Below are 19,455 nucleotides of genomic sequence, written 5' to 3' on the forward strand. Positions count from 1 at the left end.
TCAGGATCCTCTTTTAGGGTGGGTTCACATTGAGGAATTCTTGCGGATAAACTCTGCGGAATTCCGCTGGCTGTACGCGCTCATGGACGCGCACCTTTTCGCTGGCTCCATAGACACCATTCTATGGGCCGGCTGAGCCGGCGGAAAGGCGCGTGTCCGTGAGCGCGTACAGCCAGCGGAATTCCGCTGAGTTTATCCGCGAGAATTCCTCAATGTGAACCCACCCTTACAACAGGACAATTCCAAAGAGTTTCTATGCTCAGGAGGACCCGTCCTGTCCTGCATCTCACAGGAAACTCATTGCACTGAATGTGTAATGTGCAATGCTCAGTTTTGCCTGTGGTGGCGCTGTATTTGTACGCGTAGCTAAAGGTTGCCTACAGCAACCAATCACATTCCTTCTTTCACTTTCTTAGCAGCTACTGATAGATGTAAGCTCGCATCTGATTGGTTGTTACTACAGGTACCTGCTTCACTTTGCCGCTTCCTATTGGTTGTCATACAGTATGGAGGGAAGAGTTGTGTAGCTGAGCACATTGCGCGATAGTGTTACAGTGCACGGTGCGGCAATAGTAGTACACGGTGCTGCTCGCTGTCAATTGTTGTTTCACTGGAGCGGCACATGACGTCACAGGCGCGCTCCCGCACCCCCCGCCCCCGCCAAGCGCGTGACTGGTGTCTGCGCGGACGCGCATGTGTGCTCCGCTCGTGTGGCCGGCGGTGTCTCCGCTGTCAGTCGTCGCTCCCGGGAGCTGTGTGCTGTTACACGCCGCGGATAGAGAGACACAGAGGGGTACACCGGACACCTTCATCCCCCACCCCCGACCCCCGGACATGCAGCCGCCCCCGCCCAGGCTGAGGAGCAGCAGGAGGAGGAGATGAGGCTCCGCAATGGCACTTTCCTGACTCTGCTCGCCTTCTGCTTCTGCATCTTTCTCTCCCTGTCCTGGTACACGGCATTCAGCGGGCAGAAAGGTGAGCTCCGGCCCCCGGGGGCCACTCTGTGTGCTTCACTGTGCCAAGGTCATTCATTCATGGACTAATGCCCCCTCTGTGCCAAAGATGTGCCCAGGTGGTAGAGGTGGCATCTCCAGGCATGGGGTATAAGATGTGCCCAGGTGGGAGAGGTGGCATCTCCAGGCATGGGGTATATGCTGTGCCCAGGTGGTAGAGGTGGCATCTCCAGGCATGGGGTATATGTGTGCCCAGGTGGTAGAGGTGGCATCTCCAGGCATGGGGTATAAGATGTGCCCAGGTGGTAGAGGTGGCATCTCCAGGCATGGGGTATATGTGTGCCCAGGTGGGAGAGGTGGCATCTCCAGGCATGGGGTATATGTGTGCCCAGGTGGTAGAGGTGGCATCTCCAGGCATGGAGTATATGTGTGCCCAGGTGGTAGAGGTGGCATCTCCAGGCATGGGGTATAAGATGTGCCCAGGTGGTAGAGGTGGCATCTCCAGGCATGGGGTATAAGATGTGCCCAGGTGGGAGAGGTGGCATCTCCAGGCATGGGGTATATGCTGTGCCCAGGTGGTAGAGGTGGCATCTCCAGGCATGGGGTATATGTGTGCCCAGGTGGTAGAGGTGGCATCTCCAGGCATGGGGTATATGATGTGCCCAGGTGGTAGAGGTGGCATCTCCAGGCATGGGGTATATGTGTGCCCAGGTGGGAGAGGTGGCATCTCCAGGCATGGGGTATATGTGTGCCCAGGTGGTAGAGGTGGCATCTCCAGGCATGGGGTATATGTGTGCCCAGGTGGTAGAGGTGGCATCTCCAGGCATGGGGTATAAGATGTGCCCAGGTGGTAGAGGTGGCATCTCCAGGCATGGGGTATATGTGTGCCCAGGTGGTAGAGGTGGCATCTCCAGGCATGGGGTATATGCTGTGCCCAGGTGGTAGAGGTGGCATCTCCAGGCATGGGGTATATGTGTGCCCAGGTGGTAGAGGTGGCATCTCCAGGCATGGGGTATATGCTGTGCCCAGGTGGTAGAGGTGGCATCTCCAGGCATGGGGTATATGTGTGCCCAGGTGGTAGAGGTGGCATCTCCAGGCATGGGGTATATGCTGTGCCCAGGTGGTAGAGGTGGCATCTCCAGGCATGGGGTATAAGATGTGCCCAGGTGGTAGAGGTGGCATCTCCAGGCATGGGGTATAAGATGTGCCCAGGTGGTAGAGGTGGCATCTCCAGGCATGGGGTATATGTGTGCCCAGGTGGTAGAGGTGGCATCTCCAGGCATGGGGTATATGCTGTGCCCAGGTGGTAGAGGTGGCATCTCCAGGCATGGGGTATATGCTGTGCCCAGGTGGTAGAGGTGGCATCTCCAGGCATGGAGTATAAGATGTGCCCAGGTGGTAGAGGTAGCATCTCCAGGCATGGGGTATAAGATGTGCCCAGCTGGTAGAGGTGGCATCTCCAGGCATGGGGTATATGATGTGCCCAGGTGGTAGAGGTGGCATCTCCAGGCATGGGGTATATGATGTGCCCAGGTGGTAGAGGTGGCATCTCCAGGCATGGGGTATATGTGTGCCCAGGTGGTGAAGGTGGCATCTCAAGGCATGGGGTATATGTGTGCCCAGGTGGTGAAGGTGGCATCTCCAGGCATGGGGTATATGTGTGCCCAGGTGGTAGAGGTGGCATCTCCAGGCATAGGGGAAAAGGGGGGCCCAGGTGGTAGAGGTGGCATCTCCAGGCATGGGGTATATGATGTGTCCAGGTGGTAGAGGTGGCATCTCCAGGCATGGAGTATATGCTGTGCCCAGGTGGTGAAGGTGGCATCTCCAGGCATGGAGTATAAGATGTGCCCAGGTGGTAGGGGTGGCATCTCCAGGCATGGAGTATATGCTGTGCCCAGCTGGTAGAGGTGGCACCTCCAGGCATGGCACAGGAGTATAATGTGTGCCTAGGTAGAGGTGCCCTATTCCAGTATGTGTGCCCAACTGGTACCATCCCTGAAATGTGGTGAGAATTTCAGCTGTGACCAAATGGTGATGGGTACTGGGTCTGCTCAGGGCTACTTTACCATGGGTTATGATCGTTCACCGCTGGCACACTTCTGCATGGGGCACAAGTCTTGTGTTTACATTACTGTCTGTCAGAAGTAGTGAAGGCACCTAGATGCCCATGTTGTTGACCTCAGACGTATGCAGCTGCCTAGGAGGGTTGGATGATGCCCCCTGGCACCCGACAGATACTGCTGTGTCACTGCTCTGGTATCTACCTGGCATGTGACTAGAGTTATAGCTATACCCATGTTATGATGCCCCCTGGCATCTGGCAGGTAGTGGTATGTGACTGTTATAGTATTTACCTGGCATGTGACTAGAGTTATAGCTATAGGTGGTTATGTTGATGCTCCCTGGTATGTGACATAACTATACCCAGGTGGTTAGGATGCCCCCTGGTATGTGACATAGCTATACCCAGGTGGTTATGATGCCCCCCGGTATGTGACATAGCTATACCCAGGTGGTTATGATGCCCCCTGGTATGTGACATAGCTATACCCAGGTGGTTATGATGCCCCCTGGTATGTGACATAGCTATAGGTGGTTATGTTGATGCCCCCTGGTATGTGACATAGCTATACCCAGGTGGTTATGATGCCCCCTGGTATGTGACATAGCTATACCCAGGTGGTTATGATGCCCCCCGGTATGTGACATAGCTGTACCCAGGTGGTTATGATGCCCTCTGGCATATGACAGGTACTGCTATGTGACTGTCATGGTTTCTACCTGGCGTGTCACTGCTATATCTTGGTGCTTATGATGCGACCCCCTGGCACATGGCAGGTATAATGGTTCCCACCGTGCATGTGATTATGCCCCATAGCTTATGACCGGCTGTTGTATGTAACTGTACTAGTTTGAGCTGGCATGTAACTAGGGTAATGTGTAAGCCAGGTGGACATGACAATATTATTTGTTATGCCAATGGGATGGTATAGTGTACAGAGGGTAGTGATGCCAGCTACCTTGAAATCCTTGATCATGGTAACATAGATTGTTTGCAGGAAGCCGATCACTTTGCCCTTCTATTCTGCCCATGTCCTATTTTATGTGGCAAAATTATTTAGTATCTGACACTTGTAACATTGTCCTCTCTACCGGCAGGAGTGATAAGCTTTCAGAGTCTCAGCTTGGCATAACATCAGCTTTCTTCTAAAAAACAAACAAAAACACAGTGCCAGACCTGTATACAGGCAATGTGTGGTATTGCAGCCCAGCCCCATTCCCGTTCATACAGCTGTGCTGCAATTCCCAACACAACCTACAGACACAGGTGGCGCAGTTTCCTGTAATCCTGCAAAACACCTCGCAATCTGTTCACATGTTCAGGTATTTAATTGCAATTATTCAATACAAAGCCAAGAAGTGATTAGAATTGTAGGACACCTATAGAGGAAAAGCTCAGAATACTCTTTTCAAGTCCCATTTCCTGGCATTGTATTCAGTCAATCCAGTTAAAATACCCTGAGTATGTGACCGCCGGCCATGCGGGTCTCTGTGAGTGGTGGGGTTCCCAGTCAGCCAGCTATGCCCCGTCCTCTGGGTAAGGGATAACGTTTAATAGTGGCATGATACAAGTGTCTCCCATAGGATGTCTTCTGTGACCTTACTGAATATATTTTGGTAATAAAAATAAATAAATAAATAAAGGGAAAATATAAATGTAAACTAAAACAAACAAACAAACAAACAAACTTTAAATAAAACACTCAACACTCACACCAACCCAACCTATGGACTATTCATACTATGTATCATAGTGACTGATGCAAAATAAAAATAAAACATCCGCTACTTGCAGGTTTTAAGACTCAAGGATAATAAAACTTAAAAAATAAAAAAAACAAAAAACTTTTTTGGGTGGCCATGAAATAAAGTGAGGCCATGCTCACACAAAGCATTTATTTTTTTATTTTTATTTTTTAACATAAAACATAAAACAATACAAAACAAACCTACATGGCTTTTAGGCATTTTTTTTTTAAAAACTGGAAGAATTATGGAAACCATCATGTGCCTTTAAAATCGGTCAAAAGCGCCTGATGTTTTAGGACCGAGTTGTTGAAAGGTTAACATTAAAGGGGTACTCCAGCGGGGGGGGGGGCACTTTTGGGCTGGGACCGGGGAGGAGGTGGCCAAGGGAAAAGACGTCCACTCACCTCCCCGGTTCCAGTGGCGGGTCCGGCATCGCGGCGCTCCGGTGCCTGGTTCCCGGCTGCTTCCGGGTGTCTGACGCGGGCCTGAGACGTGATGTCTCAGGTCCGCTCAGCCACTCAGTGAAGGAGGCGGGATCTGAGCGGACTTGAAACGGATCCCGCTGGGAACCGGGGAGGTGAGTGGACGTCTTTTCCCTCGGCCACCTCCTCCCCGGTCCCAGCACTAAAGTGCCCCCCGCTGGAGTACCCCTTTAAGATTTCCCAGAATGCTAAGAAAAACATGGCCGCTTTCTTCCAGAAACAGCACCACTCTTGTCCCCAGTTTGCATGTGGATTTAATAGCATGGTTCCATTGAAGTAAATGGAGCTGTTGTAATACCTCACACAAACTTAGGACAGGGTGGCGCTGTTTTTTGTAAGAAAGTAGCTGTACTTTTAAAATCCTTGCTAACCCCCTTTAAGGGAAAAAAGAAAACAATGGAAAAAACATGGATTTGTGATGAAGCGCATTTCTTTTCCACCCCTTAAAACAGGGATGGGGAACCTTCGGCCCTCTAACTGTTTCAAAACTACAATTCCCATCATGCCGAAGGCTGTCCAGGCATGATGGGAACTGTAGTTTTGCAACAGCTAGAAGGCCTAAGATTCCCCATCCCTGCCTTAAAACCATGTTGCAAAACTGTGTGGATCTGCGGTGAAACGTGTGTGTGTGTATGTATATATATGTGTGTGTATATATATATATATATATATATATATATATATATATATATATATATATAGCAGAACAAACACACCATGTGAACACAGCCCAATGATAACAAAGCCGGCTCTGCTTTCTGTTCTGTGGATCTGGTTACGTTGTACATGGAGCCTCGGCGTCCTCCTCCTGGATTAATACCAGGACTGAGTTCATCTAAAGTGAGATGTTGGCATCATTGGCATCGTGCTCACACATCAGGCCTCCCTTGGGTGCTGGGGAGGTGGCATCTCTACACTGGCATTAGGTATTTGCTTATTGTTTTTAGTGCATATCATCCACCTGCCCCGCTCTGTTTCCAGGTGGATACGGTCGTGTCCGCACTTTACATAGCCGTCCCCCTTTACTAGGATGTAACTGTTCTTTGTGTGATAGAAGAGATGAAGGCTCTTGCTGCTTTGGCCCTTATTCTGCCCAGTAGCATGGGGGGCACATGCCATGAAATAGAAGGAGATGAGAGAAATGGCAGAAATGTGTAGTGTATGATAGGAGCTGCCGTGCGGAGTCTCCTGTATGCTCACAGTCATGCGTCACTGCTCTAGCAACAGCTTCTCATTCATTCATGGCAATAGCTTCCCTCTTCTTCTCCTCATCGTCTTCACCTGTCCGTGCATTCTGCTGCAAAGTGCCAGAAAGCAGACGGCCTTCGTTCCTTGTAGGGCTTCCTGAATTCTCCCACCCTCTAGGCTCCTTCTGTGATGGTGACAATCAGCTTTATGATCATACACAAGTCTTCTGTTTTATATCCCAGGATTGTTCTCGCCTCATTCCCTTTGTTGGTTTTCTTTTCTGATTTGATGTTATTGCTTGTAGTAAAAACAATATGGCTTTCTGCGTGTCTCTTGCAGCGTTGTGTGGAGCGAGTCTTGCTGAGCCGGCTCCAGCTATGTGGAAGTGTGCCGAATGTTGTTATTGTACGGACAGAATACACAGGAAGGTGGTACACGTCTTCTGGTTTTAGGGACCCTTCCTGGGCTTTCCAAATATAAAGGGAATATTCAGAAACTGTGTCACAGTCGTGGCCTTAAAGGGGTTAACCAGAATTAGAAAAAGCACTTTCATGGCAAAACAACGCCATCTCTGTTTGTGGCTGGTATTACAGTTTAGCTCTATTCACGTCAATGGAACTGTGCTGCAAAACCCACACCCAGACTGACGACAGCAGAGGTGCTGTTTCTGCAAGAAGTCAGCTATGTTCTTCTGAGCCTAGATAATCCCTCTAAATAGGTATTCCTATATCATAAATTGATAGTATATGACTAAGATGTCATTACTATATAATCCGTTGTTATCATAGTGATATTCTATTCACCTGAATGGAGCTGTGCTGTGTTCCAGGGTGGTACCAGAGGTCGGTCTTAAAGTGGCACTTTCCTGGCGATTTGCCATCACTGTATGAGATAGGAATGCTTGTATAAAGTGATAGTCGCTGTATCCTTAGCTACCCTTACCGTGCTAGGTATATATCGATTGTACAGTATCTAAGCTTGTGCATGGTGCTGAGAACCACACATACAGTGTGTGTGTGTGTGTGTGTGTGTGTGTGTGTGTGTGTGTGTGTGTGTGGAGGGGGCACTATATCATGTTAAGGCCATATTCACATCTAATAAAGTGAAAGCGTATCTTAGCTTCCTTTTCTTCATGCCTCTGGTCAGTCTCAGAACATCATCTCCCCTCTGCTATGATTCTTCCCTTTGTAATGATCTTCTTAGTAGACTGCATTGAGGGAGAGGTTTCTGATTCAAAGGGTTTGCAAGGTTTAATGTTAGCAAACATGAAAGAAGCAGCACAGCAAGGAAGGGGTTACACAAAGAACTGACCTGCTAACAAGCTAAATGGAGGCAGATAGGGAGTTAGGGTATGTGCACACTGCAAATTATGCACGGAGACTTCAAGCGGATTCCGACGCGCAGCCTCCGCTTGAAATTTCACCTGTCCCATAGACTCAATGATACTCTTCGGTGAATTCCGCCGTCCGCCTAAAGAATTGACATGTCCACATACCCTAATGCTGCAGCACTGTGCACATACAGAACTAGGTTTACTGGAATTTACACAATAATTGCCTTGAGTTATGCTAAGTTTACACAGAGCGATAATTGGGCCGATCGCACGATTAACGATTTCGAAGTAACAATTTTTTTTATAACGATCAGCGTTTAGACGGTACGATATATCGTAAAGAAAAATTGTTTTGCGATCGCGCGCACGCAGCCCGGCCCAGCCCCCTGCTCATCCGCAGCCCGGCCCCACGGTCAACCGTCGCCGCTCCGATCGCCCCCGCCGGCCCGGCCGCGAGCATACGTTACCTGCTCTGCGTAGCAGGTCTTCGACATCCCCGGCTCCGCTCTTCAATGCACTGATTGGCTGAAGAGGGAAGCTGGGAATTTCAAACGGCTCCTTTTCAGCCAATCAGTTCTCCTCTTCAGCACTGATTGGCTGAAGAGGAGCCGTTTGAAATTCCCGGCTCCCTTCTTCAGCCAATCAATGCAAGGCAGCACTGATTTATAACGATCAGCATTTAGACGGTACGATATATCATACAGAAAAATCGTTTTGCGATCGCGCGCACGCAGCCCGGCCCGCCCACAGCCCGGCCCCCTACTCATCTACAGCCCGGCCCCACGGTCAACCGCCGCCCCGATCTCCCCCCCGCTGCCGCTCCGATTGCCACCCCAATCAATGCTGAAGAGGAGCACTGATTGGCTGAAGAGGAGGCATTTGAAATTCCCGGCTCCCCTCTTCAGCCAATCAGTGCACTGAAGAGGGGAGCCGGGGATGTCGAAGACCTGCTACGCGGAGCAGGTAACGTATGCTCGCGGCCTGGCCGGCGGGGGCGATCGGGGCGGCGGCGGCGTGGGGGTGGCGATCGGAGCGGTGGCGGCGTGGGGGTGGCGATCGGAGCGGCGGCGGGGGGTGGCGATCGGAGCGGCGGCGGCGAGGGTGGCTATCGGAGCAGCGGGGGTGGCGATCGAGCCGGCGCAGGGGGCTGCGGATGAGCAGGGGGCCGAGCAGCTGGACTATCGCGCGACGACTGTTTACACGGAACGATCGGCGATTTTTTTTGTGAACGACGATTTAAGAACAAGTTAAAAGATCAAAATGAACGATTTCTCTCTCGTCGTGCGATCGTTCGCTGCGTTTACACGTACGATTATCGTTCGAATTCGTTCCGTGTAAACCCAGCATTACCTTTCAGAGTCAGTGTGGTCATATTCAACAGGCAGACTACGTCAGCTTGCAGATAAACAGCCCAGGCTTTTTCAGGCTCTCTTCCAATCTCCCTCATTGTCTCCTGCATATACAAAACCCTGCCCCCATCCTCATCTAGCTGTTACTAAATACATATTTAGCCTAACAAGCAGTGTACTACTGTTTGCAGGGAAGGAGAGAGCTTGTGATATGTGCAGGGGACTGTGTAAATTGAATCTGGGAGTCTGTCTTGTCAAGAGAGGAGTCACAGTGAATAAAAGGTATATCAAAGCTTCATTCTAATCTATGGCCACCCATAAAATTCTGCTCTGTTATCCCTTGTTTAAATACCAGTGTTAGTGCTACTGTATGTACACAACGCTAACTCCTAAATGTAACCTCCCCCCGCCCTTTAGATCCTCATTATCATTACACAGTGCTACCTCTTGAATGTAATCCCCCCTTTATCTTATCATTAAACAGTGCTACCTACTGAATGTAATCTCCAAACTCCTTTTAGCTTTTCATTAACATTACACAGTGCTACCTTCCAAATGTAACCTCCCCCCGCCCTTTAGATCCTCATTATCATTACACAGTGCTACCTCCTGAATGTAATCTCCCCCCTCCCTTTAGCTTTTCATTACCATTACACAGTGCTACCTCCTGAATATAATTCTCTCCTCCTTAAGCTTTATTATAGACAACAGTTCAGTGCTTAGTATAACCCCTTTGTTGCCATGCTCTCCACAAAGCTAGTGCACCAGTTACCCATTTTCTCCATGTGAAATCTATAATGGTGTATTACTCATCCCCCAGCACAGTGCCAGCCCGTTTAGCCCAGCGCGCCGTCATTTTCACTATGTCACGGTATAACAATGAGAACTAAATGCTGTCCTGTGATTGGCCAGAGCTGTAAGAGAAAGGATGTTCCTATGTGAGTACTACTTGCAAACACCCCAGATTTGGTCCTGCCTTGTAAAATGGAAAGAATGAGAAATAGCTGGGCACCATGGAGGACACTCAGTAACGGCAGTGAGAGCACTAACATCAACTTGTCACCACTGCGAAGGGTTAACTATGAGCAGACTTTTATAATCAGAGGAATCTTCTGTGTATCTGAGGGTTTTTGGACAGCAGATGAGTCACTTGTTACCTTCAATGTCTCCCACATAATTATTGTTGGTTGCGCTGACCTGTGATCTGTGTTCTGGCAGCACGCTATCTGCTTGTCATAGTAATATTTTATAGTCCGGTAATTGCTCATTGTGTTGTGTACACATTGATATTCAGAACAGTAGATCATTGCTCCTACCAGTAACTTTCCAGATCGCAACGTGTAATATTGTAGATAGGAATGGGGTTTGTGTATGTGCTGACAAATAGAGATACACAGCGCTATGACATTGAGACGTCATCTCTAGAACATGTACTCTGTGTGTACCCTGCTTCCGTGGAGTGCTCACAGTGAGGCAACAACTGACTAGTGCTTTTAGAGCAGAGTGGTGGTTGGTAACCTAGACAACAAGCTGTCAGATCAAGATATAGCAGCATATCAGGTTTGGTAAATGAGTGTATTTGTAAAAATATTTCTCTTGGTGAACCCTACAAGTATAACTCTTTTAGCGGAGGATGTTAAGCGAGGGGTGGTCTAAATGTATTGAACATGACATTTTTTACCAGTTTTGAGCAGTAGCAGCTGGAGCCTAGCTTATATGATGTCACTGGTGCACTGCAAACAAAGAACTAGGGATTGTGGTCTCTAGTATCTCTATAGCACACCCTCAGAAGCAGCAGCAGGATGGAGGACAATATAGAGCAGTACTGAGCAGTGTAAACTGTGAATAAAGCACTAACCCAAGCTTAACCCAAACTGCCATAGAAGCAAACACTATAAGTTACAAGAGCATCATATTTTTTCACTTGTCTGAGCAGTAGCAGTATAGTTTCCTTCCTGTGGTTTAGAATGCTGCATAAAGTCCAGTCCTGGGTTACCCTGATGGCGTCACCCTGGGCAAGTCCGCAGCTCCTGATGAAGATTATAAATCGCACAATGCGTACAATATTACAAAGATGCATATTTTTTTTTTAGAGTCAGCATTTAAGAGCTGTGTGTGCGCCGCGCCGCCAATTTTCTTCTGAATTATTAATTTTTTTTTTATTATTTTTTTTATTTTCATTTGCTTTTCATTTTTTTGCATTGCTAAACTCTTATTTTTCTTGCATTAAATCTAAGATTCCCGTTCTAGAATATAAAGAGCCCCAGGCTGCCCATAGTAAATTGGGAGTAAATTGGCCTTTTTGAGGATAAATGTAATTTGTAGCATGTTGATAGAGTAATCCACATAGAATAAATCTGGTTACTTCACACTTGACATTCTGGACACATGCCATACGGTGTAATGCGGGAAAACATGTTGTCTTACCAGTATCTCCTATCATTCCCATGATTTTGGAATGTGGTATATATCTAAAACAGGAATGGGGACCTTCGGCCCTCCAGCTGCTGCAAAACTACAACTCCCATCATGCCTGGACAGCCGAAGGCTGTCCAGGCATGATGGGAGTTGTAGTTTTGCAACAGCTGGAGGGCCAAAGGTCCCCCATCCCTGATATAAAGGGTAGGTTACCTGAATGTCCTGCAAAGAGGTGGGAGTTGGGGTAAATTATGCAGAAACATATGTATTTCTTTATATATATATATATATATATATATATATATATATATATATATATATATATATAGGCTCTATTTACCTTTCTTTGTATTTTTATATGATTTTTTGTTTGCACCTGTGCCCTCCAGAGCCGCTGTGTCTGTATGTGAAGTGACAGAGCGACCTTATTACCTGAATGGAATGAGAGCTGAGACCCCCATGTTGTGCAGATGGCACGCTGCCTCCTGAATGAGCCGTGTCTTCAGCAGCGCAGTCATTACGTCTCCTGCCAGCGCCGTGGTGAAGTCTACCATGCAGATATCGATTGTGCTGTATGATTCATCTTTTGAAAGGACGCTCTGTCCAGGATGAAGTCACAGCGTCTTCACTGATAGAGATTTGTTGTGCGCTCCTCTGTCATGCCAGGAGTAAATGTGGGAGATGATAAAGATGATGATGGGCTTCATTCATGTGGCTCTAGAAATGTTTGATTGGTTGCTATCAGCCACTCTCATAGTGCAGGATCCCTGATGTGTGACCACGTCTAGTAGTCAGGACCCTCCGTTCAGTGCATTCATGGGGCTTCCAGTTTCTTGACCCTCTCCAGTACTCTCTTTCACCTATATAATTGTATTTATGGGCTGGTTCTGAAGCTAGACTTAATGGTTCTGAAGCTGGACTCTTGATGTGGCTAGGTGATGTGATTCTACCTGCTTACACTGTACCTGTTGGACTGCACCTATATATACAGGTCTCTGAATCAGAACATGATCAGAGCGTGGCAGAAAGATGGTCTGGAAGAAGGAGAAGAATGCTGGCAGCAGGCCAATGAGCACAGAACCTTCAACTTAGGGCACTATTCCACCGGACGATTATCGTTCGCATAGTCGTTAACGATTAACGATCTCAAACGACCGCTATTGCGAAAGACCTGAAAACGTTCAGTCATTTCCATGGAACGATAATCGTTACTTATGATCGTAATTGCGATGTTTTTTTCTTCGCTATTTATTCGCTATTGCGTCTTATGTCTTATTCAATGCGAACGATTTGTGAACGTTTTGCGAACGAGCAACGATAAAAATAGGTCCAGGTCTTATATAAAGCGATCAACGATTTCTCTTTCGGTCGTTAATCGTTAACTGCATTTCAACCGAACGATTATCGTTTAGATTCGAACGATTTAACGATAATCTGAACGATAATCGTCCGGTGAAATAGGGCCCTTATAGCCCTATTTCACGGAACGATTATCATTCACAGACTCGCTCCAACAACCGCTCGTTAACAAACACTTAACAATTTTTTTTTTAAGCGAACGATAACACATAATACGTGTGGGAACGTGAACTATATCTATAGTGTAACGATTTTTTTGCGGTCGTTACATCGTTACATGGTCGTTTAAAACGTGGGGAAATGTAGGTAGACATTTCAAGAACGACTGAAAGATTTTTTTATTCAACGAAAAGATTAGCAAATTATTGTTGAAAGACCAACGATTTTTTTCCACATGTTGAAAAAAAATTGTGAACGACTCAACGACTATTTTGCTGTTGTCGTTCGCTCGTTTACAGCCATTTCACAGAACGAATATAGTTAACGAGCGGTCGTTTGAACGATTTTATGAACGATAATCGTTTGAAAAAGTTCAGTGGAATAGGGCCTTTACATTGCAGCCACATTACAGATGCAAGAAAGAGACACTGATATATAAACAATTGAGGGTAAACAACACGTTGTACCAGCTTGACTGCACAAGACTCTCGAAGGCAGAGTCAAGGTTGATGACTTTTTTTTTTTTTGGGTGCTGCAAAAAGGAAAAATAAAGCATACTTGCCTGCCCTTATTCCATACCGCTGCTTTTCCGAAACCTTCCAGTCCTGCTGCGTCTTCCTGCTTCTGATAAGATGACAACCCTGCATGAGAGGTGAATCACCACTGTGACCGGTTGAGTGGGCGGTTTCTTTAGGGTTAGCATGTCTTCAGAAACAGGAAGAAGAGGAGAGCTGCGGGGACGGGGAGCTGTCATATTGGCAGCGACAGGGGATGAGGGCAGGTGAGTATGCTTTATTATTTTTTTTAATTTTTTTTGCAGTTTTTGCAGCAAGTTGGTACTTTCTTAAAACCAAACAAGAGTTGTCTCTGGACGACAATTTCAAAGAGGGTATCATTGATAAGAAGAAAAAACATTACTTTCTTGAAAAACGGCACCACCTCTGTCCTTGGTTTGTGTGTGGTATTACAATTATGTTCTGTTCACTTCAATGGAACAGAGCTGTGAAAGTTTATTCAGACTATTATTGAGGAAATTAGATGAGAAAGGGGATAAGGAAGACACCCAGCTGTCCCAGAATCCTGAATGTCAGACTAGTAACACAGTAAGGGAATGTAGCGCTGCACGCACAGGTTTGATATTCATCCTTTCTGTGGAAATCCCTATAAAGTAGAGATGGTTGATAAGTAGTGAAGTTTATGAAGCTCAGTAAATGGCTGCGTGGTTTGCTGTTGAGTAATGGTACGTGGAATGTGGCGTCTGCAGAGCTGTAATTGTTCAGATTGTGCTGCTGACATGAATTTGTTTTTATCATTGTTATCACAGATGAATGTGCTGGTGCATATCCTGTGCTGGAATTGGCAGCGGTTATCTGGTGAGCAACAAATAGCAACAGCCTGAGCCCCGTGTCACCCCTGCACCTCGAAATATATCCTGTTTGCTACTAAAGATTCCAGTTTTTTTTTTTTTTTAATTTTTGTATATTTTTTTACTTTGATACATTGCTGCTTTAATCCGGCAATAGATTCAGTTTATATGTCCTTATGTAATAGTTTCCTTCTTTTAGTATGACTAAGCGATTTTTGTTTTCATTATAGAATAGACATTAAAGGGCTTCTCCAGTTTTGAAAACTCATTTTCATACACCCTCTTAGGGAATTCTGAGAAAGAAGAACAGGTACAAAGAGCGGCTTTTGATCCGGAAGTGTCAAACATGAGCCCCTCCAGCTGATGCAAAACTACAATTTCCATCGTGCCTGGATAGCCATGATGGGAATTGTAGCTCTGCAACAGCTGGAGGTTTGACACCTGACCTGTCCTGTGTTACACAGACAAGCCTTTGATATCAACGGGCATGGTGTAATGCTTTATTTCTCCTGTGGTGGTGCTGTAGAGAAATCAAACTTTTACTGCCTGGTGGTCCCAGCAGAGGGATATTTTGTAATTATAATTTAGGGCAGGGGTACTCAACAACTTTTAGTGAAGGTCCACTTACCGGGGTCTTTTGTCAGGTGAAGGTCCGAGCTTAACATCAGTAGTAAACATGTTTTGTTACTTTTCACAAACGTTGTTGAACTATTTACATACAGAATTGATGCTTATTAGTGGGAAAACTGGCATTTTTCCTCTCACCAGCCCTTTATATAGCCCCCCTGTGCGCTCCCCCAGTAGTATATAGCCCCCCTGTTGCTCCCCCAGTAGTATATAGACCCCTGTGTGCTCCCCCAGTAGTATATAGCCCCCCTTTTGCTCCCCCAGTAGTATATAGACCCCTGTGTGCTCCCCCAGTAGTATATAGCCCCCCTGTGCACTCCCCCAGTAGTATATAGACCCCCTGTTGCTCCCCCAGTAGTATATAGCCCTCTGTGCGCTCCCCCAGTAGTGTATAGACCCCCGCTGTGTGCTCCCTCAATTATATAGATTCCCTGTGCTCTCCCCTCCTATCTAGCATATAACATAAAAAAAACACATACTCTCCTGGGTCCGGGTGACTCCTCTTCTCTTCGCTCTTGTGGCCACACTCCCCTTGTCCTGGCGCCGACATCCCAGTGACGTCACTCGAGCGCTGGCACCAGAGACAGAGTGTGGCCTCTTGTGACCGCTGCTGCCAGTGAGGGGAGACTGACAGGGAGGAAGCCAATGGCTCCCTCTCTGTCAGTGCTGCTGCATGGTTACTATGAGCGCTCGTTATAAGGTATACAGGTATACTGAGCTGCAGCAGGGGTCCGGACAGCTGGCCTCCGCGTTTGGACCGTGGTCCGCCATTTGAGGACCCCTGATCTAGGGTAAGGGGTGTCAAACTCAGGCCCTGCTTTAGCTTTGGCTGTCCAGGCATGCTGGGAATTGTAGTTTTGTATCAGTGGGAGGGCCTGAGTTTGACACTTGTGCTCTAGGACATGGATAGGGGGGATACTTCGGCCAGCTGTTGCAAGATATGGCTTTGGCTTTCCAAGCATCATGGGAATTGTAGTTTTGCAACAGCTGGAGGGCCGAAGTTTCCCCATCCTTCCTCTAGGGACCCTTCTAATAAGCAGAGCAACATAACACAACCACGACTGTTACCAAAACCCAACCCTACTGGATTCTTGGTCGCACATGATTTTGCATAATAGACTACGATTGTAATTGGTTATACAGGCTTTTATCCTTCGGGTAAGCCATCAAACTCAGATAATTGGCAGTGATCCAACTCATGGCATCCCTGATTAAAGGGTCTGTAAGGGATTGTAGCATTCTGCCATGTTCATAAAAAAATATGGCGTTCATGTTATTTAAATAGACTCATACATCATAAAAGAGCGGCCACATTTATGTGTGCATTGCAGCCGCCTCCTAACAATTTAAAGGGTTTGATATGGAGACCGTGGGGGGATCCAGCCGCTGGGAACCTTTGTGATCAGCGGCTGTGTTTCAGGGGGATCATTACGATTGCAGGCACAATGACTGATGAGATTCCGATGCTAGGAATGTGTCACCTGCATAGTCGGTCATGGCTGCAGCACTTGACTCCCATGTCCTTGTTATTCTCACACTCCCAGATAAACAGAAGTGGCTTTATCCCTGGAATGCCCTCAGCTGGAGGTGGTGGTGCGGGAGGGGGGGGGGGAGCAGTGACCTGTCCGCTCATGTGACTATGGGAGAGAGAGGGGGGAGGCATGTGACAGGGGCAGCGTGATAGAGCATAGAGAATAGGGGGGGGGGGGGGGGTAGCAAGATGTTAGTGAGTCAGCAAAAGCAGTGTACAGATCATGGGGAAGTGATCACATCGAGGAGAGAAGACTGTGAGATCCACCTCTGTATGGGTTTATATATCCTGTATCTAAACCATGCACAATAGTCCGTTTTTTGCAATAATTGTCTAATCTAAATTTGCATCCGATACGCCCTTCATATCCGTTTCTCTAATATTTGCCGTGCTCGTCAATATGATGGACATCACAAAAGACCCCGAGGGACCCTAGTAGATTATTTTTTAGAAAAACCTGAATTGATGTGGCAGATGGGAGCAGAGCCCATCCCTTGTATCAGAGTGATGGGTGCTCAGATCTCCAGAACCAGAAATATGGAGGGGCCGCATACTTTCCCTCCCATCCAAATAATAAAGCCATTTGGAAGGGTCATTGCCAGGAGATCCCGAGCTGTCAGCTGCTCCCCATTGCCTGCCTTTGTAATGCTGATTCACTGGAGGCAGCTGGCAGACAGCAGCTTGGAATACTGGGGGATATTCACACATGGCCAATATGATGCTGACATGTACGCGGCCGAGGATCAGTTCCGTCTGAATGGGGTTGTTTTGGCAGCAATGCAGATAGAGTACGGCAAGTTCCATTAGGAGGAATGGGACAGTGGTAGAATTATTTCTGTCGCATATAAATTCACAATGTGGCTCATCATGATGGTGACAAAAATCTGCATGCAATCGATTAAAAAAGAAAACAACAAAAAAACCTGATTTCTTAAAATGTAAACGTATCGATTACGGTTATTGGACGATTATCACGTCACATCTGTTATAAGTCACACCCATTTTTTGGCCTCAGCAAACTGCAGATAAAGGAGGTGAAGGGTCAGTATATACATGACCCAGCTGCTGTGCTGTATACATAGGGGAAGTGGAGGCTTTATCCAGCGTTTACATACTATAAAATAACATTTTTGCGGGCATGCTGGGAGTTGTAGTTTTACAGCTGTTGGGGGACATTGCTATACAGTATGTATAGACCAGGACGGGGAGATTTATCAAACATGGTGTAAAGTGAAACTGGCTCAGTTGCCCCTAGCAACCAATCAGATTCCACTTTTTATTTTCCAAAGAGTCTGTGAGGAATGAAAGGTGGAATCTGATTGGTTGCTAGGGGCAACTGAGACTGTTTCACTTTACACCATGTTTGATAAATCTCCCCCGGAATGTCTATAGACTGTAAGTAGAAATGTCACGTGACAATTGAGAAAGCCGTATAACAAGGTTATAGATAAATGGGGAATTACTTATAATCATCATTAATAATAATAATAATAATTAATAATAATATTATTATTATTATTATTATTATTATTATTAATAAATAATAACCAGCATCATCATGCATAAGATCAGGTGGGTTTTTTTTCACAATTAATCAGCGAGCCCTAGCACCAGGCGTGATCTCCGTTATATTCTGCAGACTTATGGTGCGTTCACACGTAACGATTATTGTGTGAATTTGCGCGATAACGATCAAATTCGAACAATAATCGTACATGTAAACGCAGCGAACGATCAAAAGACGAACGATCATCGTTTATTTTGATCTTACAACATGTTACAACATGTTCTCAAATTGTCGTTCGCAAAAAATTCGCAGATCATTCCGTGTACACAGTCGTTCACCGATTTAACCAATGTGTGAGATAGGCTTAAGCGATCGCAAAACGATTTTCCATACGATATAATGTACCGTCTAAACGCTGATCGTTATAAAAAAAAAAATCGTTACTCCGACATCGTTAATCGTACGATCGTGCCAATTATCGTATGTGTAAATGCAGCATTAGGGCCCTATTACACGGGCCAATTATCTTGCAGAAAATCGTTATATCGTTCGAATTTAAATGATAATTGTCCTGTGTAATGGTGCGTTTAGATGGAACGATTATCGTTTGAATTTTCGCGGTAACGATCGCGTTTGAGCGATAATCGGCTCGTGTAAACACGGCGAACAATGGAGCGAGGGGCGAGAAATCATTCATTGTGATCGATTGTTCTCAAATTGGCGTTGGTCGTTCACTGCAAATTCGCAGATCGCTTGGTGTAAACAGTCTTTCACTGATTAACCCTATGTGTGAGATGGGCTTAAGCGATATTAAAACAATCACAATAATGATTTTTCCAAACAATATATCGTTCCGTCTAAACGCTGATTGTTATAAAAAAACACTTCGAAATCCTTAATCGTTCGATTGGGCGAATTATCGCTCGTGTAAACGCACCATAATTGCAGGCAATGATCTTTGATTTAGATCTGACCCTAAAATCATTGTTAATCGTTCAGTGTAATTCGACATTCGTTCAGTAATCGTTCAGTGTAATTGCACATCGTTCTTCTTTTGCGGGGATCAGATGGAGTAAACCATCGCAGTAACGATCGTTATAACGATCATAACTAACGACTATCGTAATGTGTAATATGGTGAAGGATTTCAGGTAAGCGATAAACAATCTTGTTTGTGATAGTTTATCATTAATCGGTAAAAATCGCTTTGCCTAATAGGACCCTTAATCTACATGGAAATTTTCAAATCTGGCAGATTTTCCCTGCAGATTTCATTCCTGTTGTTGCAGCAGGGGGGAAATCTGCAGTAAAATTTGCAGGTGATGCATGCAGATTTGCATTGAGATTCACAGTGGAAAATTCCTTTTGTGAGT

The 19,455-nt window shown here is 46.3% G+C and overlaps 1 protein-coding gene across 2 annotated transcripts in view; it reads left to right on the top strand.

Moving 5' to 3' along the window:
• Nucleotides 1-669: 669 nt before the first annotated feature.
• Nucleotides 670-19,455, top strand: part of MGAT4B (alpha-1,3-mannosyl-glycoprotein 4-beta-N-acetylglucosaminyltransferase B) — a 283,704-nt gene continuing 264,918 nt past the window's right edge. The window contains exon 1 of one of the 2 annotated variants that reach the window (XM_069969165.1): nucleotides 670-975. In XM_069969165.1, coding sequence (XP_069825266.1) covers nucleotides 879-975 — 97 coding nt within the window. In that variant the 5' untranslated portion in view covers nucleotides 670-878. The remainder of the gene's footprint in view (nucleotides 976-19,455) is intronic. The other variant, XM_069969166.1, reaches the window with a different exon arrangement.

This window comes from Dendropsophus ebraccatus, chromosome 1, assembly GCF_027789765.1.
Source record: "Dendropsophus ebraccatus isolate aDenEbr1 chromosome 1, aDenEbr1.pat, whole genome shotgun sequence".
NCBI lineage: Eukaryota > Metazoa > Chordata > Amphibia > Anura > Hylidae > Dendropsophus > Dendropsophus ebraccatus.